General features: G+C 38.7%; 1 protein-coding gene across 1 annotated transcript in view; it reads left to right on the top strand.

The window, feature by feature from the left end:
• LOC122802503 (multidrug resistance-associated protein 1-like) overlaps positions 1 to 23,226 on the top strand; it is a 1,262,326-nt gene that overhangs the window by 966,523 nt on the left and 272,577 nt on the right. The window contains exon 20 of the mRNA XM_044072155.1: positions 17,488 to 17,643. Coding sequence (XP_043928090.1) covers positions 17,488 to 17,643 — 156 coding nt within the window. The remainder of the gene's footprint in view (positions 1 to 17,487; positions 17,644 to 23,226) is intronic.

Here is a 23,226-nt window from a genome sequence, read left to right as displayed (position 1 = left end):
TGCCTAACCTAGCAGAGTCATTAAACATTAGGATTAGCTCAATGTTCTAGTATCTTTTACAGCACATACTTTCACTGTCTTATAATAGGCTGGTTTCTCAGGGAGCTGATAGGTGAAGTCCTAGTTCGGACAAATTTGCTGAGGCTTCCAGTGGGGTGAAGTCTGGTGATTTAGTGCAGGGATGTACTGGGTCACAGGTTTCACTGTCTTATAATAGGCTGGTTTCTCAGGGAGCTGATAGGCGAAGTCCTAGTTCGGACAAATTTGCTGAGGCTTCCAGTGGGGTGAAGTCTGGTGATTTAGTACAGGGATGTACTGGGTCACAGGTTTCACTGTCTTATAATAGGCTGGTTTCTCAGGGAGGTGATAGGTGAAGTCCTAGTTTGGACAAATTTGCTGAGGCTTCCAGTGGGGTGAAGTCTGGTGATTTAGTGCAGGGATGTACTGGGTCACAGGTTTCACTGTCTTATAATAGGCTGGTTTCTCAGGGAGCTGATAGGTGAAGTCCTAGTTCGGACAAATTTGCTGAGGCTTCCAGTGGGGTGAAGTCTGGTGATTTAGTACAGGGATGTACTGGGTCACAGGTGTAGGTCAAGCACACGGGCAGGGAGTGCAGCAGCCAGATAGAGGGCAGGAGAGGAAAACTAAATTATTGTTACTGTTGTTATTATTATTGTTACTGTTGTTATTATTATTGTTACTGTTATTATTATTGTTACTGTTGTTATTATTATTGTTACTGTTGTTGTTATTATTGTTACTGTTGTTATTATTTACTGTTGTTATTATTGTTACTGTTATTATTATTGTTACTGTTGTTATAGTTACTGTTATTATTATTGTTATTGCTGTTTTTATTATTGTTACTGTTATTGTTGCTGTTGTTATTATTGTTGCTGTTGTTATTATTATTGTTACTGTTGTTATTATTATTGTTACTGTTATTATAGGTTCATAGGTAGGTACTAGGCTATCGGCCCTAGGGCCCATACAAGCCTAGCCAAAAAATGTACCCTGGTTTTTGCCTCCCAAGAAAATTATTTTCCTGTGCCCCTGTCGAGCAGAGCCACAGAAGTGATCCCCGGGGTGAATTTCCCATTTCCCATCCAATCATCAAGATTTTTCTTGAGGAGTGCTAATGAGGAGCTCTATTTAACATAGATAGGTAGTCTGTTCCAGAGTATGGGAAGTATCTGGGACAGAAATCTATTCCTTCAGCATGTTCTGTTTATTGTGGTGGCAAGGTTAAGGTCCCTAGAGCATGTAGCTCAGAGGGATTGGGATTTCTTTAAGTGGAGCATGTCCAACAGCTCTGGGTTTGACATAGCTTTGTATGTTAGGCAGAGATCACCTTTGAGTAGGCGATATGTGATGGAGTAAAGCTGTAGTTTTTTGAGACGGTCTGCATAGGGCATCTGTTTGAGGCCAGTAATCCTCTTTGTGAGGTATTTCTGTGGTCTTTCCAGTTGTTGTAGATGTCTTGTGAGGTACATACCAAAAGGGGCGTTGTACTCTCTAATGGGTCTAATGAGTGATGAGTAGAGGGGAACAATGACCTCTTTTTTTCTGGATGAGAACCCTTTTGCGATGAGATGAGCCACGTAGAAGGATTTCCTGACCACTGTGGCGATGTGATTATCAAAGGAGAGACTACTGTTCACCTGTGTCCCAAGGTCTCATCACATTTTCGGCATTAAGTAGACTACCAGCTATGTGGTAGTTCATGGGTACAGAGTTTTTACCAAAGGGGATGACAATACACTTTTTGGCATTGAGCTTCAGGCCATGGCTTTGACACCAGGTATCTGTCTCAGTGAGGCCCTTTTGTAGTTTGTCCACATCGTTAGGAGTTTCGATTATGGCTCCTAGTTTGCAGTCATGTGGAAACTTTGTTAGCCAAAGACCTTCTGTGTCGGCCTGCACTTCAGAGACGTAGATACCAAACAGGAGAGGACCCAGGACTGAACCTTGTGGTACTCCACTTGTCACTGGTCTGATGTCAGATTTGGAATCCGCTACTTTCACAATTTCACACATAATTATTATATTTACTGTTGTTATTATTATTGTTACTGTTGTTCTTGTTACTGTTATTATTATTACTGTTGTTATTATTATTGTTACTGTTATTATTATTATTATTGTTACTGTTACTGTTGTTATTATTATTGTTACTGTTATTATTACTGTTACTGTTGTTATTATTGTTACTGTTATTATTATTGTTACTGTTGTTATTATTATTGTTACTGTTGTTATTGTTGTTACTGTTATTATTGTTGTTACTGTTGTTATTGTTATTGTTACTGTTATTAATATTGTTACTGTTATTATTGTTACTATTATTATTGTTGTTATTATTATTATTGTTACTGTTCATAGGTTCATAGGTTCATACTAGGCTATCTGCCCTAGGGCATTTATAAGCCTAGCCAGAGTGTGTTTGGCTTTCGCCACCCATTTTAAATTAATTTTGCTATGCCCTTTTTCGAGGTTAGTATACTGTGCCTCTGTCTAACAGTGACACAGAAGTGATACCCGGGGTAAACCTATGATCTCCCATCCACTCATCAAGATTCCTCTTGAAGAGAGTCATTGAGGGACTCTGCCTAACCTGGACTGGGATTTTATTCCAGAGTGAAGGGAGCCTCTGGGTTATGAATTTGTCCCTCCAGCATGTCCTATTTATTTCAGTGCTGAGGTTCAAGTCTCTCGAGTGCATAGCTCGATGGGATTTGGATTTTCTGAGGTGCAGCATGTCCATTAATTCTGGGTTGGACATGGCTTTATACGTCAGGGACAGATCGCCTCTGAGCAGGCGGTATGCCACTGAGTAGAGCTGGAGTTTCTTTAACCAGGCAGCATATGGCATCTGTTTGAGCCTTTGATCCTCTTGGTAAGGTACTTTTGGGGTCATTCCAGTTGCTGCAGGTGTCTGGTAAGGTACATCCCAAAAGGAGCATTGTACTCAATTATGGGCCTGATGAGGGATGAGTAAAGAGGCACAATGACCTCCCCTGATCTAGATGTGAATCCCTTCATGATTAGGTGGGCTATATAAAATGTTTTTCTAACCACTTTGGCCACGTGGTTGTCAAATGAGAGATTGCTATCAACTTGGATCCCCAGGTCCCTAATTACTTCTTCTGTACTTAATGGATTACCACCTATGTGGTAATTTGTGGGCACTTTGTTTTTGCCGAAGGGGATGACTATACACTTTTTGGCGTTTAGCTTGAGGCCATGGCTCTGGCACCAGTTGACTGTTTCTATGAGGCCCTTTTGGAGGATGCTTGTGTCGGCTGGAGAGTCAATTATGGCGCCCAGTTTGCAGTCATCTGCGAACTTGGTCAGCCACAGTGCTTCCATGTTGGCCTGTACCTCCGAGAAATATATACCGAACAAGAGAGGTCCCAGGACTGAGCCTTGTGGGACACCACTTGTAACTGGTTTGGAGTCTGACATGGCTCCAGCAATTCTAACCATATGGGTTCTATCCTTGAGCCAGTTTGCAACCCATCTAGTGACATAGGGGTTTATATTTAAGCTGGTGAGCTTATCTATAATGCCCGAGTGGGGTATTGTATCGAAGGCTTTTGCGAGGTCCAGGTAGGCTGTGTGGACCACCTTCCCCTCGTCAATGGCCTTGGTGACTGTTTCAAAGAAATCAATCAGGTTTAAGAGGCAGGATCTGCCCTTAACAAAGCCGAACTGGGTAGTGTCTGTAGGTCCCCAATATCTTTATTTATGAGGTCCATGATGATCCTTTCCATAGCTTTGCAGACCAAGCTAGTCAGTTTTATGGGGCGATAGTTTCCAGGATCCGTTGAGGCCTCACCTTTATGGAGAGGGACCACTGTTGCTGTATGCCACTCTTTGGGTACATATCCTGTAGTAAGGCTGAGATTGAACAGGAGTTTTATGTTTGGGTTTAGCTCTTCTTGGAGTTCATGTAGGACACAGCCTGGGACACCATCTGGTCCCATTGATGCTGTGTTTTTGCTTTGGAGAGGGCAGCTGTTACCTGAGCATCTGAGATGTCAGGGGGGCAGCACTCTGCTGGGATAGATATTTGCCCTTTTGGTGGGGCGGGGGGGGAGAAGTTTGTGCTGTACCTGTCAGCTAGGATGTTGGCAATGTCTGTGGGTTCGGAGTATTTTTTTGTCATTTTGGACTAATTCTGAGCATATCTGGGAATTGCCACCCAGATTCCTAACATAACTAAAGAAAGCCTTGTGATTATCCTTAGTGTCCTGTGCAATTTTTCTCTCGAAGCTGGCCTTAGACGATTTTATGAGTGCCCGTAGTTTTTTGCTAATACTGATCAGAGATGCCTTCCCTTTTTGGGATTTTGCTCTATCATGTAGTAGCTTCCTCCTTCTGTTGTATAGTTTGTTTATGGCTGGGGTCCACCAGACAGGACATCTGCCTTTGGAGGATTGGGTCTTGGTTTTATTTGGGATTGCATGATCCATGCATTTCTGAAGGTGTTCATAGAATGCATTTATAAAGGATTCTGTGGTCTGGGCCGTATTTTCTACAGGCCCGAGGGCTTTGAAGGATTCCACCTCGATTTTGAGGAGTGTGAAATTTGCTTTAGAGAAGTTTTTCACTGTGGTTTTCAGGGCAGGGGGTGGAGTCGGGATGTGAATATCCAGTGAGATTAGTTTATGGTCTGATCTTACCAGTGAGGGATACACTTCTGGTCTGGAGCATAGAGTCCCTATGTTGGTGATGATCAGGTCCAGTATGTTTTCCCCTCTTGTGGGAGTGGTAACAAGTTGTTCCATAGCATTTGAGTTTATAAATTCTAGGAACCTTTGGGCTTGGGTGTTGGAGCTAGAGTAATGCTCCCAGTCTATGTTTGGGTAGTTGAAGTCGCCCAGTATAATGGTGTTTGGAGAGACCTTCATATTTTCCAGTGTTCTCAGGAAGGCTGAGTGGGGTTCCTGGGGTTGGGAGGGTGGTCTGTAGCAGGCTATAAACTGGAAGGCAGTTTTATCCACTGTTAGTTGCACATGGATAGTCTCTGATGCTTCGTGCTGTGCCACCAACTTGGAGGTGTGGGTATCTTTGACGAATATTGATACCCCCCTCCTTTTGTGGTTTGGTCCAAGTTTTGGGGCCGAAAAGCATGGTATGAGGTATAACCTGGTAGTGCTGGGGTGCTCTCGGAAGCCGTGAACCAGGTTTCTGTTACTGCACAGATATCGATGTTCTCCATGCTAAGGAGAGTTTCGAGTACGTGCATCTTGAGGTTTAGACTTCTGTCATTGAGTAGCATTACTCTTAGTTTCTTAGCCCTTGTGATACCTATGGAGGTGGGTTTGTCTTATGAGCCTTGCCTAAAAAAGGCACTATGGGGGTAGCAAGAGCTTTTGCCAATATCCGAAAACCCAGGGGTGACAGGTGCAAGCCGTCCCTAGCGAAGCATCGTGGCTTGTCGAGCATGTCATCCCAGGCTGACAGGCATTGGATCCCCTTTGAGTGACACCAATACTTAAGCCAATTGTTGAAATTTATCATCTTGTCTTCATATTGTGGCATCATTCTTGGTGAGGGTAAGATGCTACTCAAGGTCAGGGTCATACCGGCCTGGGCTGCATGCTCAGAGAGCTCCTCTATGTCTCTTTTCATGTAGTCCAGGGAGGTACGTCTCAGGTCATTCACACCAGCATGGACAATGACTGAGTCATATTTGTACTTGCCTTGGAGTGACCTGAGTGCTTGTGTTATGTGGCGGATCCTAGCGCCCGACAGGCAGCTCACCGTGACCTTCTCCTTGTTCAGCCTGGTGAGCGGGACGTCAGTGTGCCTGACGATAGAGTCACCTATTACAAGTGTATCAGGTGTGTTGTTTAGCCTTAAGGGCTGTGACTGTTTGGCACACTGGCTTTGTGAGCTATGTGCTGCACATGCTTTATTTTGGGGTAGCGGTTGCTTGGGTGTCTGCTCTCTGCTGCTTAGGCAGATTTTTATTTAGAGCCTCAGAGCATGTTTTTGTGTGTTTATGTGTTTGGTTTGCTGTCGTGGTAGGTCTGTGTGAGACTGGAATTGTAGTGAGTGTGGTTTCCTTCTTCTACTGACTGGTTTCGCCAGTACTGAGTTGAGAGAGCTTAGCCTCCAGTATGGCTATATGGTTGAATCTCTCACATGTGTTGGAATTTGTTGGGAGGAGGAGAGGGTTGTCTGTGTACATGAGACAGTTGTAACATTGCCTCAAGATTCCCAGATTCACCAGCTGGACCGGAGAGGAGATTGACAACTGACCTTTGGACATGCTATAATAGGATTGGGAATTCCTTTATAATTGAAAAAAAAGGGCCAATTGGGGAACAAGGTACTCAAGGGGAGTTTGTGAGGGTGTAGTGCTTTTAATTTTTTAGTGCTGACTTATATAATTGCTTTAGTGAGCAAGTGCCAGGTAACTTAAATGCAATGTGTTACAGGTAACTTAAATGCAAAAACGACAAACAGTAACTTTCTTTCAAGTGAAACAAGGAAATATGTACAATAAGCAATGCAGATATCATTAGGGATCCACAGAAGTGCTGAAAAGCCGCGTTTTAGGTGGAATTAGCGTTTCAGAGAAATAACAAGCAAACAAACAACAAGCAGACAAAGCTAGATTCAGCAGGTCTGGATCTAGTCTATGCTACAGCAAACAAGGTGTACCAATTTCAGTAAGAACCAGTTCAAATATGCAGGCACTATAAGCCTTTAACCAGAAATTCCCAGCTCAGAAGGGCAGAGTCCAGCCTCTCCTCCCACAAGAGTGCAGACCACGAACCTGTTATTATTATTATTGTTACTGTTGTTATTATTGTTATTATTTACTGTTGTTATTATTGTTACTGTTGCTATTATTATTATTGTTACTGTTATTATTATTATTATTATTATTGTTACTGTTGTTATTATTGTTACTGTTATTATTGTTACTGTTGTTATTAATATTCTTACTGTTGTTGTTATTATTGTTACTGTTATTATTGTTACTGTTATTATAGTTACTGTTATTATTGCTACTATTATTATTATTGTTACTGTTGTTATATTGTTACTGTTATTATTAATGTTACTGTTATTGTTACTGTTATTATTATTGTTACTGTTATTATTATTTTTATTATTGTTACTGTTATTATTATTGTTACTGTTGTTATTGTTATTATTGTTACTGTTATTATTATTAGTGTTGTTATTATTGTTACTGTTATTATTGTTACTGTTATTATTATTATTGTTACTTTTGTTATTATTGTTACTGTTGTTATTATTGTTACTGTTGTTATTATTATTGTTATTATTATTATTATTATTGTTACTGTTGTTATTATTGTTATTGTTATTATTGTTACTGTTATTATTATTAGTGTTGTTATTATTGTTACTGTTATTATTGTTACTGTTATTATTATTATTGTTACTTTTGTTATTATTGTTACTGTTATTATTGTTACTGTTGTTATTATTATTGTTATTATTGTTACTGTTATTATTATTATTATTATTACTGCTGCTGTTATTATTATTGTTACTGTTGTTGTTATTATTGTATACAGAAGGCCTGTTATATGCATGTAGATGAAGGCTCCAGCACTGAGGACACTCCGCACAATATTGCAAACACAGAACATAGCTGTAAATATATTAAATATTGGATATGTGACAGTAACCAGCATTCGTTTACATGCTCTTGTAAGTAAACGTAGACATTTTATATATCTTTGTGACTGGACAAGGGTTAGTAGCTTGTTTATAATCATGTAGAGACTGCAGGTAGGAACATTTTGGTGAGGAATCGGCAGCACATGGGACCAAATACATGAGGTTAGAGAAGAAATAAATATAGGGACAAGCATTTTGGACAGAATGGGAGCCAACAGTTTGAGAAATAAGGCATGTACATTACTATTTGAAGTAAAAACAATTGACTTCAAATCTTATAGAAGCTTTGCTTTCTGAATAAAATGTAGAAATTTCCTTGCAAGAGAAGGACATGACACATATCTGATATTCTCTGGCTATGATGATGGTATTGTGTTATGGGTGGCTATAATATAGCCCATCTAATCATGAAGGGATTCACATCTAGATCAGGGGTGGTCATCGTGCCTCTTTACTCATCCCTCATCAGGCCCATAAATGAGTACAATGCCCCTTTTGGGATGTACCTTACCAGACAACTGCAGCAACTGGAAAGACCCCCAAAAGTACCTCACCAAGAGGATCAAAGGGCTCAAACAGATGCCATATGCTGCCCAGTTAAAGAAACTCCAGCTCTACTCAGTGGCATACCACCTGTTCAGGGGCGATCTGTGCCTGATGTATAAAGCCATGTCCAACCCGGAATTAATGGACATGCTGCACCTCAGAAAATCTAAATCCCATCAAGCTACGCGTTCGAGAGACTTGAACCTCAGCACTGAAATAAATAGGACATGCTGGAGAGACAGATTCATAACCCAGAGGCTCCCTTCACTCTGGAATAAAATCCCAGTCCAGGTTAGGCAGAGTCCCTCATTGACTCTCTTCAAGAGGAATCTTGATGAGTGGATGGGAGATCGTAGGTTTACCCCGGGTATCACTTCTGTGTCACTGTTAGACAGAGGCACAGTATACTAACCTTGAAAAAGGGCATAGCAAAATTAATTTAAAATGGGTGGCGAAAGCCAAACACATTCTGGCTAGGCTTATAAATGCCCTAGGGCAGATAGCCTAGTATGAACCTATGAACCTATAATATAGGGTTCTCTTTTCCTGTTATGTGCTCCTGAAAGAAATTTACTAACACTACATTAAATTTTTGTCACATCTCCAGTTAGCTGTTTTTTTGGCTTTCCAGATTGAGATGTTGGCTATTTTTTTCTCATCTGCATATGTATCCTTTGCTGCATTTTTGGTTCTTGTACAGTAGCATCTTAGTGACAAAATGTTTAATATTCCTTCTGGTCAGAGGCATTCTTAACATTTTGTCCACATTGCATTTATTTCTCTAAGCTGTCCCTTTAGTTCAGTAGCCAACCAGGGACATTTGTTCCCTTTCATCACCCTAATGTGGTAAAGAGTAGTTTATCCTTTAGTAGAATAAGGATGCTAGGGAAGATATGACAGACCACTGCTGGATTTCTGCTGAGAAGAATGACCATTGATCTGTCTACTTCATCTCTGTAATAAAGTTGCTTCCTTAGATTCTTGGAATGAATTATCTGGTGCTACAGAAGAATAATTTGTGGCCTTTGTGTCATCACCAAACATTAATCACTAAAGGTATGGAGTAGAGCTGTTATACCGTGGCAAGCACTGGGTACGATTCTTACAACTGCATTGGGTGTTGAGACAGGGGATGCTACTGTGTTAAAAAGAGTCATTTCGTCAACAGCTTGCTGGAGGTTTCTGTAGGACAGAATTCTTCACTTTTAAACCTTTAAAAAGCAATTTTTTATTGGCAAATGTTATTGCAGCCCTAGTAAACTGATAAAACCTAATGTAAACATTCTACTTTATTACAAATATATAAATGCTGTATAATATTCTACTTTAGAAAAGCTTATAATAACTAAATATAAACTTTCTAAAGTTTTGCAAATATGTAAAACTTAATATTCTGTCATATTTGAAGTATACATGTTACGTTTGCTTGCACTGTTTATTGTCTGCGAGCTCAGTTCACGGCTGAAAAGGGTTTCTGGGTCAGTCCACCTACTGAGTTATCAAACAGTATATAAACAGTAATTATAATTTGCCTAGCACTATCCAAGGTTATAATTAGTTAAGAGTATGTTCTAGCAATCTTTTGGATGTAAACCTTGCCTCGAGATGATTGTCACTGATGAAGTGACACCCTAACCCCATGTGCAAAAATGAGAGGAAGGAGGTTGTGGATGGTTGGATGGATATTCTAGCAATTTTTTCATTGCTTTCATGAGGGATGACTGTTACATTAAAACCTAGAGTCTAATACGTAGTTTTCTACATTTTTAAATGTCCGGTTTGTAACAGAAGTGTTCCCTACTTTATCAGATGTCTGTTTTGCACCAGAATTGCTACCTTTAATGGTCATAGGTTGCTCCATAGTTCTATTTCAGAAGGATAACTGTAGTATTTGAGCGTAAATGTGTTCATGCCAATTGTCTCGTAGTTGAGTCTGTCCAAAGTCCATGTTAAAAACATTAGCCTGGCAATAGTAACAGTAACAATGGTTAATTGATGGAACTAATGACTAATGTTTGTTAATTTAGCTCTTCTTGAAATTAAAAGCAATTTAACTAAAGAACCTAAAAGAGGAAATGTTTGACTGAGTTGTGAAGGTTTGAAAACAATCTGAAGAGGCCAGCTACAAGATTAAATTGTGGAATTTATGCTACTTTAGTGGGTATTTTGTTACTATAATGCTGAACAGTAATTATTTTGTATGCAGCCAAGTAGTTTTTTTATTTGTTTATTTAATTTTAATTTTTTTTTTAACCTGGAAAGCCCACTGGAGAAACTGCCCCTTTCCAGGGGTGGCCCCAGGGTCACACAGTCTCACTAAGTGACTTGCTCGCAGTTGCACAGTAGGCAAATGAGGGTAGAAATACTGTACTCTTGACGACAGGGGGCAGTTCATTAACATGTCGGAGCAGTAGCCCCGTGTACTAAATGCTCCTGTAATCTAAGAATATTTCACTATGTCTATGTCAGCCTTAATCCACAACAGCTTGCTGGAGGTTTCTGTAGGACAGAATTCTTCACTTTTAAACCTTTAAAAAGCAATTTTTTATTGGCAAATGTTATTGCAGCCCTAGTAAACTGATAAAACCTAATGTAAACCTTCTACTTTATTACAAATATATAAATGCTGTATAATATTCTACTTTAGAAAAGCTTATAATAACTAAATATAAACTTTCTAAAGTTTTGCAAATATGTAAAACTTAATATTCTGTCATATTTGAAGTATACATGTTACGTTTGCTTGCACTGTTTATTGTCTGCGAGCTCAGTTCACGGCTGAAAAGGGTCTCTGGGTCAGTCCACCTACTGAGTTATCAAACAGTATATAAACAGTAATTATAATTTGCCTAGCACTATCCAAGGTTATAATTAGTTAAGAGTATGTTCTAGCAATCTTTTGGATGTAAACCTTGCCTCGAGATGATTGTCACTGATGAAGTGACACCCTAACCCCATGTGCAAAAATGAGAGGAAGGAGGTTGTGGATGGTTGGATGGATATTCTAGCAATTTTTTCATTGCTTTCATGAGGGATGACTGTTACATTAAAACCTAGAGTCTAATACGTAGTTTTCTACATTTTTAAATGTCCGGTTTGTAACAGAAGTGTTCCCTACTTTATCAGATGTCTGTTTTGCACCAGAATTGCTACCTTTAATGGTCATAGGTTGCTCCATAGTTCTATTTCAGAAGGATAACTGTAGTATTTGAGCGTAAATGTGTTCGTGCCAATTGTCTCATAGTTGAGTCTGTCCAAAGTCCATGTTAAAAACATTAGCCTGGCAATAGTAACAGTAACAATGGTTAATTGATGGAACTAATGACTAATGTTTGTTAATTTAGCTCTTCTTGAAATTAAAAGCAATTTAACTAAAGAACCTAAAAGAGGAAATGTTTGACTGAGTTGTGAAGGTTTGAAAACAATCTGAAGAGGCCAGCTACAAGATTAAATCGTGGAATTTATGCTACTTTAGTGGGTATTTTGTTACTATAATGCTGAACAGTAATTATTTTGTATGCAGCCAAGTAGTTTTTTTATTTGTTTATTTATTTTATTTTAATTTTTTTTTTAACCTGGAAAGCCCACTGGAGAAACTGCCCCTTTCCAGGGGTGGCCCCAGGGTCACACAGTCTCACTAAGTGACTTGCTCGCAGTTGCACAGTAGGCAAATGAGGGTAGAAATACTGTACTCTTGACGACAGGGAGCAGTTCATTAACATGTCGGAGCAGTAGCCCCGTGTACTAAATGCTCCTGTAATCTAAGAATATTTCACTATGTCTATGTCAGCCTTAATCCACAACAGAGGCCTTGGCTTCTCCACCACCCAGCTGCAGTACATTAGGTCAAAAATGTTACAGTATTTCTTTCAACTGTTAGTGCCTTCCTCTCTTCCTTTTGTTGTCAGTGAGACAAACGACTAGAGTAGAGGGTAACGATTCCTGCTTCTTCAGAGTGGAAGCAGTGACGCTTATTAATACTGCATTTTAGACATCACATTGTAGCAACATATCGCATAACACTGAAGTGTGCAAATTGTAAACAAAACTCAGCTTCAGTAATTTGAGAATATAGATGTGCCTGTTAAAAAAATGGAATGCTGTCACTGTTTATAAATCACTCCTGAGTCTTATAATTCTGGGTAGTTTTCATACATGTGATGCCCAAATGTGTAAGCCTTTTACACAGTGAAAATTACATTCTGCAGTCCATAGTACCCCTCAGAGTATTTGCATTCCTCTTCTGTTCACCTGCAAGAGTATGAACTTCCCCAACATCACCTGCAAATTCATAAATGTTTGGATTGCGAAGTGTCTTGTGAATCAGAGGTCAGACATTAGGGGAGAAAAAATGTGGACTGGTCACATCAAGATAAATAGACAAATTATTTGCATATGATATCATGTTGTACCTGATAAATCCAGAAAAGGACATCTCTCTGTTGTGGAACATTTTGAGACAGTTTCAAGTCTTTTCAGAATATAAAATTAATGAAGATAAAACAAAGTCACCCACACATGAATTGGTTCAGCAATACCCATATTTGTAGGGACATGATAAGATGAAGAATTTACTTGTATGGATTAAAAAAGGCTTCTGTTATAGGAGGTAAGGATATGTGGAAAGAGACTAAAGAAAATATAATACAAAAATTGAGAAACTGAAAACTCTTATTTATGGATATGGATAGAAAGATACAAGCAGTGAAAATGTCTTAGTCTCTTTATTCTTGCATATGGCTCAGCATACTTTTATCAACCTGAGGTGAAGTTGTGGACAGTAATCAATAAAGAATTAAAGGAATTTATTTGGCAGAGAAAGAGGGCAAGAGTTAAGTGGAATAAGCTGATCCTTCCAATAGAGCAATATTTTTTAATTTTTTTATTTATTTAACATTTGTTTACCAACTTGGAACAAAGCCAATTTTCAGTGGAGGCCCGGGGAGAAATGCTCTAGCCATATGTTTTTGTGATATGGGAGGAAACCAGAGCACACAGAGGAGACCCACATGAACACAGGGAGAACATGCAGACTCTGCACAGAAGGCACTCCAGCTGAGAATCAAACTGGAGAACCTCTTGCTGTGAGATGACAACACTACCACTGCACCATCTATGGTGTAGAGATATGTTAGAGCTACATAGTTAAGGCTCATATACATAACACAAGCAGAAGGTTATAATTCAGGGTGGAAAAGGATGATGATGAAGCAAGGGGGAAGTTCAAGCAATAGAGAGAGAGGGGTTTTGGAAGCATTAATTATGTTACTGCACAGAGCCACAGTGGTGCCTAGGTTGGAAGTTGCACCAATCGTAGCATCATGGCATGGCTACTGAACCCTTATATACCATCACATATTGTGATGCTGCATAGCTCCCACCAGTGAAAAGAGCTGCATAGCCTGACTCTTTCATTTACATTACATGAAGTCTGCTCCTATGTGGTCAAGGATGCTGAAACATTCATTTGCCTATTTCCTTGACATCAGAGAAGGGAGTATCTCCTTTGTCATACCCCCAGTCAGTGGCAGCTATAGCACCATCAGCATGCGTATCATTATATGCACTGTAGATGTGTGTTATGATCACAGGTCCTGCAATGGAAACAACAACTGAAGCATGACTCTCGGTTCTACTGGTCAAGACCCTAAGTTTAGCCACTAGAAGCCACCTGCTATGACTTTTGATGCTACATCCAGTTTGGCTTCATGAAGGGCAAATCCTGCCTGTTATATCTGGTGGATTTTTTGACAGTATGGCCAAGGCCATTGACGAGGGCGAATCTGTGGACACAGCATACCTTGACCTGGCAAAGCCTTTCGATACAATCCAGCATTCAAGCATTACCAATAAACTTAGCAAACTGAATGTAAACCCCTTTGTTGTAAGATGGGTTGTCAACTGCCTCACAAGCCGGACACACATTATCAAAATAGGTGACTCCATATCAACCAGCAGACCTGTTCCCAGTCAGGTGCCACAGGGGTTAGTTCTGGGCCCCTACTGTTTGCTATATACTTCTCAGAAGTTCAGGTCAAAACGAGTTGTGGCTGACCAAGTTTGTGGATGACTGCAATCTAGGTGTAATCACTGAATCCCCAAATGATGTCAGTATATTCCAGGAGTGTCTCACGAAGACCAACAACTGGTGTATTAGTCATGGTCTCAAACTGAATTCAGAGAAGTGCATCATCATCATCCCCTTCAGCACAAACAATGTCCCCTCACGGTATCAAATCAACAACAAAACCCTAAGTACCTGTGAAGTGGTAAGGGACCTGGGATCACAAGTTGACTGAGACCTTAACTTCGACCACCATGTGTCTACTGTAATAAGGAAAACCTTTTACGTAGCACACTTGATTAGTAAAGGCATCACCTCGAGAGCAAAAATAAGTTTTTACCCCTATATTCGGTACTTATCCAGCCCATAATTGAGTATAACGCCCCATTTGACATGTACTGTACTAAGTACCTGCAGTAATTACAGAGACCTCAGAGGTTTCTAACAAAGAAGATCAAGGGGCTCCAGCATGTGCTTTACACAGACTGACTAGAGTCCCTGTCACTATACTCCTTATTATATAGACTTCTTAGTGGAGGCTTGTGCCTGGCCTACGGAGCAATCCAAGACCCAAACCTAATGAATTTGCTGCATATCTGTAAATCAAATAGGACTAGGGCTTTAGCAGTGGGCAGTAGTTGAGGTAATGGAGTATGTTGTGAGCCATTTCATGTTACTGGAAGTGTCCGACTTTAAGGTTTGGACCAGATGCTTGGCCATAAGAGAGAGACAGTGGTGGTCTTTGGAAGAGTGGACAGGGTCGACTTTAATAACAGCTCTTTGATATGCTTGTTGTAACTTGATAGTTAAAATGGTACTCAGGTTGATAAGAATACTTAGACAGTAGAAGAAGAAAGCCCTCACCCATGCAAATATGCATATATGGCTTTATAAACATTTGCTAGAATATACCTAGTTTTTGTTTATGACCAAGTACGGTACTGGTGATGCAATGGTTGAATTTCAGGTTAAAATGAAAGATCGCATCTCATTACTTTAAATGTGGAAAGTTTGTCAGAAAGTGATTTGTCTTTACTCTGTAAAAAACCAGAAAAACTAGTAGACCTAAAATTTCGTTGATGAGCTCAGTCAGAATAATTAACAGAAATCATGAAACCAGGTAGTGCTGCAAAGCAACAAGCCTTTATTCATCACAGACAAGTGATTCTCAGTAACAAAAAATCAGAAATACTATACAATGTTCAACATATCAGCTTTTATGCACTTAGAAGTAAGGGTGAAAAATATATGTACTGTTTAATTTTAAACCAGGCTATTCCAGGCAAACAATGTAGACAGGGTTGTAAAAGTGCATTTAAGAATAGCAAGTACCCACCTCAACACACTGCTACTGATTAGATCAAACTAAATTCTAGGAAAGCACTGCCTAGCTATTTGCAACCCACATTCCAAAATCAGGTATTAAGAAAAGCATAACATGCATATAAAAAGATTGACTTATAACTAAAATTGCTTTCGACTAACAAATGGAATAAAGCCTTCATGAGGCCTGTGACAAACTAAAATCATATATATAGGTAGATCAGTAAAAAGAGCTAACTAGATAGATACAACAAAAAACACACATAGCTATATAACCATAAACATAAAACATAAAACATGAAAACCAGTAGAAACTCATGGACACACCTGCTCACTTTTATACATAACTAGTTTACTCCATCCACTATTTTCTGTATTTTTGTGTGTTTTTTTCTACTGGTTTTCATTGTATAAACATTTTTAGGGCTGTAAACATGAAAACTGTCATGACATTTTTTTTCCAGTTGCAAAGCACTGGCATTTTTTTCTGAGCTGCAAATAACTTAGTTTTTATGCACACTAATACACATGGATGGATGTTTATCAGATATTATTACACAGATATATATTTAAATTTATAGTGTTCTAATTAGATAATGTTTATGGTTAGACAGCTATGTGTTTTGTTTATTTTTTTTTGTATCAGTCTAATTAGTTATTTTTACTTATCTACTTAATGTATATGGTTTTAGTTCTTGCCGTTTTGGAATGTGCGATGCAAATAGATTGGTAATGTTTTCCTTAACTAGGATTTAGTTTGATCTAATCAGTAGTAGTGTGCTGAGATGGGTACTTGCACTTAAATGCACTTTTACGACCCTGTTTATATTGTTTGCCTGCAATAAGCTGATTTAAAATTAAACAGTACATATATTTTCCACACCTACTTCTAAGCGTATAAAAGCCGATATGTTGAACATTGTAAAGTATTTCTGATTTTTTGTTGCTGAGGATCACTTGTCTGTGAGGAATAAAGTTTTGTTGCTTTGGAACACTACCTGGGTCTCATGATTTTTGGAAATTGTGACTGTGCTCATCAAAGACATTTTAAGTCTACTAGTTTTTCCGTTTTTCATTTTTATCTCAGCACTCTTGGTGAGGTTGGAATTAGATTACTGTGCTCGCTTATTTTTTTCTTTTTTATCTTTAGACTAGGGACTCTACAGGTTGAATGGGGCTTGGACTGAAGGACATAACCTTTTTGCATTTATGTGTTAAAATGTACAGAATTCGGGAATAGACTCTTAAAGCACTTAAATGAAACTACTCATGTTTTAGCAACAAAGCTTAACTATCTTTCTCAGCTAAAACCACATTTATGCCAGTCTGAATTGTAACAAATGTTAAATGTTAGACACTGGGGTTAAACTTTGCTTGTAAATATGTAATACAATACTTAGCAGATAGTGTGACTCCTGTCTGATCACCTTCTAACAATGCTGTCTAGTATTTCTTATAGTGACTGATAGGTTTTACTAATTTCTATTTCCATTTTATGAAGTTGACTGCTTGACAGCTGTCTTCATACTGTATATCCATTGAATCGTAAACTAGCTGTGTTATTCCGGTATACATTTAATACTTTGGTCATGGCCGAAAAGGGTCCTTGAATCAGTCCACCTACATGGTCAACAAACAGTTAATTAATGAATTAATGATTCAATCTACAAATTGTACATTCGAGTGTTGACTTCTAATATGTTGCACTTAAACCTGTCACTTTAGAAAAGTAAATAAATAGTATTAAATTCAGAATGTTTTGAATTTTGTTTCAAGAAACGTGATGTATTTTTTCTATTATGAAAACAAACCTACGTCTTTGCAACATTCTGCACATGTTTTGGTGATGATCAACCTATGGCCCACACATCTGTCTTTTGCAGGATGTTTACGTTATTGATGAGCGCTTCCATTACTACCTGAGAACCTGGATTAACTGTATGTTCGATGTTATTGGAACGGTTCTGGTAATCTGTGCTGCCACACCATTATTTCTTATGGTCATCGTCCCCTTAGGAGTGCTGTATCTGACTGTTCAGGTGAGTAATGAACTGAAACTTATATGAAAATACATAGGAGAAGATGAGACAAGTAGCTTGGTTGTTGGAACCTGCCATATAGAAATCTAAGATCCTAAGTCACATGCCTGACTTTTTGAAAAGTAAGCGGTATGCCCTCTGCCGTTCGGCACTAGTTGTCCATTAACATTTCTGATTTTGAGGGGGAGATATTAATATCACTAACAGCAGAAATTAAGGTTTACAGTAAGTGTTCCTCTCTTGAAGTCTGAGAGTGAACAGAAGTGACAGGAGGGATTATTAAATGATTTTCGGCTGTTATTGTGTGACATTTAGACGATATTAGAACAATGCTCGTGTTTGTTTGTTTCTGACTGCATGGAATTCAGCCTTCACTTTGTTGGAAATGATATGTCCAACATTACACTTCTGTGTTCCAGTATGACATTTGTGTCAGAAGGTCAGCTAATGATGAGGGTAAGGTTTTGGGAGCAAGATCACTTTTTTTCAGAAGTTCAGGTCGTCTTTAGGATCGGTTACTGAGCAGCTCCCATTCATTTGCGTAAATAGATTGTTGGAATAGAAACATTGATTACATGTTTGTTTCTTGTAATAGTGCATTTTTCATCCATTAGATTGCAGCACAGCAGCAGTTGACTGCAGCTTCCTTCATGCTAGGTAACTCCCTGCTGAGGTGTACAGCTGAGCCCCTCTAGGAGCATCCAACTGGTGTTCATAAATTCACAGATTCGTAGATTGCTACAAGGCTGACAGCCTGAGGGGGCCCCTTTCCAAGCCTAGCAAAGTTTTCCCGCAGGAAGGATGATGTCCTCTATCCAAATAGGACATTGAGGGCCAGGCATTTATAAGCTACCTCTGTCCATAAGGGACCACTTGTTTTTGGCAGCCATTTCCATGGTCATCCTGATAACTAAGCACATTCGATAACACTGTCCATAACTGAGCTGATGACCATTCATATTCTGTAGTTATTTTCATGGTAGTACTGGTAGCTAAGCATACTGAATAATCAATGTCCATCTTGGTGCTAATGGTCATTATGCTGCTATTGTGGATGCACAATCAGCTCAGATTTTTTTCAGCTTATGTAGGGGATAGTGCTACGTCATTCCCTGAGGGATCGGGTTTGAACCTCACTGAAGAACTCTACCACCATATCTTACTTTCCTTGCATTGATAACACTTCATATACAAAATACTAGTGTCTCTTTGTTATGGTAGGTCTTTATCCCAGTAACATTGTCAGGATTGTTTCTGTGTCCTGCCTGGCAGCTCTACTGCATAATTAGTGTCACTTGTTCTAAAAAAAGGGATAAACACCATTATCTTTTGTCTGAATGTATAATCTCAGGCTGTCACTGTTTGATCATGTCACAACTTTTACTGTTGTTTTGTTTGTTCTCCTTTGCCAACGCCATGATCCCCCTAAATGTAACCCTAAAATTTAGCACATATTCCACACAGTGCTGTCCTTCACCATCCCAGTCATCATACATTAGGTATGCTAACTCTTTGCCCTGTGACTGTCAAGCACCTGTAATGACAAACAAACAGTAGATTCTAGGGACACCACTTTGTATGCAGAAATGAAGTGGAATAGGTACTTGTCCCTTTCCTTTTAAAACTGGTCTACATATGTTCGTAAGCATGGCAAAACCTATCCATCAAACCATTTTTGAGTTATCTTCGTTGGTTAAGGTCCCTGTATGGTCAAAAAGTCTGGTAATGTTGTGTGTGGGGGAGGTGTAATTTAGCTGCATTACCACATAGTGCTTCCGCAGGCATGTTAGCAAGTCTGACATAAAGTTAGCATTTCTCTCCATCAGCATTCTTGAGAAAACCCATCATGCAGGAAATTTCTAAGAGAAACGTGTTACTTTTTCTGCCTCAGTAGAGGAAGAGACTGTGTCTCGGGTACCTCTAGCATTTCAGGTGTCTCCTAGCATAGTCTGCCACTATCAAGATATGTGCCAAATACACCTCAGCTGGAGTTATATCAGCCATCACAGTACTCATGGCTACCTTTTGAAATTGGTTCCAAGGCAGCCTAAGCTTTATCTCTTGCATTTCCATCCTTTTAACACTGTGTATCTTGCAGTACCCTCTCATGTTTTCTGCATTGCTTGATGAGTACACATTTTGCATAATCCTCATTTTTGCATTGCTTGATGAGTACACATGTTGTATAATCCTCATTTTTGCATTGCTTGAGTACACATTTTGCATAATCCTCATTTTTGCATTGCTTGAGTACACATTTTGCATAATCCTCATTTTTGCATTGCTTGATGAGTACACATGTTGCATAATCCTCATTTTTGCATTGCTTGAGTACACATTTTGCATAATCCTCATTTTTGCATTGCTTGAGTACACATTTTGCATAATCCTCATTTTTGCATTGCTTGAGTACACATTTTACATAATCCTCATTTTTGCATTGCTTGAGTACACATTTTGCATAATCCTCATTTCTGCATTGCTTGATGAGTACACATTTTGCATAATCCTCATTTTTGCATTGCTTGAGTTCACATTTTGCATAATCCACATTTTTGCATTGCTTGATGAGTACACATTTTGCATAATCCTCATTTTTGCATTGCTTGATGAGTACACATTTTGCATAATCCTCATTTCTGCATTGCTTGAGTACACATTTTGCATAATCCTCATTTTTGCATTGCTTGAGTACACATTTTGCATAATCCACATTTTTGCATTGCTTGATGAGTACACATTTTACATAATCCTCATTTTTGCATTGCTTGAGTACACATTTTACATAATCCTCATTTTTGCATTGCTTGAGTACACATTTTGCATAATCCTCATTTTTGCATTGCTTGAGTACACATTTTGCATAATCCTCATTTTTGCATTGCTTGAGAACACATTTTGCATAATCCTCATTTTTGCATTGCTTGATGAGTACACATTTTGCATAATCCTCATTTTTGCATTGCTTGAGTACACATTTTGCATAATCCTCATTTTTGCATTGCTTGACGAGTACACATTTTGCATAATCCTCATTTCTGCATCGCTTGAGTACACATTTTGCATAATGCTCATTTTTGCATTGCTTGAGTACACATTTTGCATAATCCACATTTTTGCATTGCTTGATGAGTACACATTTTACATAATCCACATTTTTGCATTGCTTGAGTACACATTTTACATAATCCTCATTTTTGCATTGCTTGAGTACACATTTTGCATAATCCTCATTTTTGCATTGCTTGAGTACACAATTTGCATAATCCTCATTTTTGCATTGCTTGAGAACACATTTTGCATAATCCTCATTTTTGCATTGCTTGATGAGTACACATTTTGCATAATCCTCATTTTTGCATTGCTTGAGTACACATTTTGCATAATCCTCATTTTTGCATTGCTTGAATATACATTTTGCATAATCCTCATTTTTGCATTGCTTGAGTACACATTTTGAATAATCCTCATTTTTTCATTGCTTGAGTACACATTTTGCATAATCCTCATTTTTGCATTGCTTGAGTACACATTTTACATAATCCTCATTTTTGCATTGCTTGATGAGTACACATTTTGCATAATCATCATTTCTGCATTGCTTGAGTACACATGTTACATAATCCTCATTTTTGCATTGCTTGATGAGTATACATTTTACATAATCCTCATTTTTGCATTGCTTGATGAGTACACATTTTACATAATCCTCATTTTTGCATTGCTTGATGAGTACACATTTTACATAATCCTCATTTTTTGCATTGCTTGATGAGTACACATTTTACATAATCCTCATTTTTGCATTGCTTGATGAGTACACATTTTACATAATCCTCATTTTTGCATTGCTTGATGAGTATACATTTTGCATAATCCTCATTTTTGCATTGCTTGATGAGTACACATTTTGCATAATCCTCATTTTTGCATTGCTTGAGTACACATTTTGCATAATCCTCATTTCTGCATTCCTTGATGAGTACACATTTTACATAATCCTCATTTCTGCATTGCTTGAGTACACATTTTGCATAATCCTCATTTTTGCATTGCTTGATGAGTACACATTTTGTATAATCCTCATTTTTGCATTGCTTGAGTACACATTTTGCATAATCCTCATTTCTGCATTGCTTGAGTACACATTTTGCATAATCCTCATTTCTGCATTGCTTGATGAGTACACATTTTTCATAATCCTCATTTTTGCATTGCTTGATGAGTACACATTTTACATAATCCTCATTTCTGCATTGCTTGATGAGTACACATTTTACATAATCCTCATTTCTGCATTGCTTGAGTACACATTTTACATAATCCTCATTTTTGCATTGCTTAATGAGTACACATTTTGCATAATCCTCATTTTTGCATTGCTTGAGTACACATTTTGCATAATCCTCATTTCTGCATTGCTTGATGAGTACACATTTTGCATAATCCTCATTTTATTGTAGTCTAAATGCTGAAATGGCCTGAAAAAGTACTAACATGTCATAGGCAGAAGTGGCTGATGGTGGGCCTTTGGCAATACCAGTAACTGTAATCCTTTTATCACTAGCTGATGGTGGGCCTTTTGGGATAACAGTAGCTGTAATACTCTTATCACTAGCCCTCCTTCAGCAGTTTGTTCTCTTTATGGTGACCCTTTGTCCCATTTAGATTTTTCCATGACTACCTGCCTCAAGACATTTAAAGTGGTGTTCAACAGTTGTGCCTCTCTCAGCTCTCTCTCTCTCTAGTCCTTCCAAGTTCCCAATCTAACAGAACTTAGGTATTTTCTGACAACTTCTGTCTTGTATTTAGACTCACTGCTGATCCACATCTCTTCCCATAAAGCAGGCCCTTCCGGAGGGACGTCCAGTACTTTTGACAGTTGCTGCTCATGTACGAGCTTTTGCTGCCACCTGATTGTGTCCTTGAAGCAACCACATCAGCAGCCTCTGCTGGGAGCATGGGAGTTGTCTGGGTGTTCCCCCTCTGTTACTGTCTGCGCATGAGAGTTTCTAAGCTTGGCTTTATGTAGCTTCATGTACATGAGGTAGTGTGTCGCCATTCGCCATTCTCATTATTTATTACGATTTGTTAAACTCGATAATCTGTCGGGTAGTACTGCCCATTTTTATGGGGTTCCCCGGGGGGGGGGGTGCTCCACAGTAATGTAAAATAGACAAGTAAATTATAGTACCCAGTTGCACAATTTATAAAGTATTACAGAATAGTTTCAACATGTAAAAGATACAAACATACATTTAGATGTACAAGTTACATGACGTATAGAGTGTTCCAGAGTAGTATCAACACATGTATGCATAATAAGATTCATGGGATCACAGGAGGTTACCAGGCTAAGGGCCCTAGACCCTTTTTAAGCCATGCATAATAAGATTCATGGGTCACAGGAGGTTACCAGGCTAAGGGCCCTAGACCCTTTTTAAGCCTAGCAATTCATGCCTCAGTTTTCACATTTATCAATGCCCATGGGCTAGAAAGGCTTTTATATATGCCCACTTATAGGTTCATAGGTCAGTACTAGCCTAGCTGCCCTTGTGGGCCCTTTTAAGCCTAGCCAATTTA

This window comes from Protopterus annectens, chromosome 5.part0, assembly GCF_019279795.1.
Source record: "Protopterus annectens isolate FY-2018-M chromosome 5.part0, PAN1.0, whole genome shotgun sequence".
NCBI lineage: Eukaryota > Metazoa > Chordata > Ceratodontiformes > Protopteridae > Protopterus > Protopterus annectens.
The sequence above is the reverse complement of the archived record's forward strand: the minus strand, read 5'-3'. Positions and strand labels throughout refer to the sequence as shown.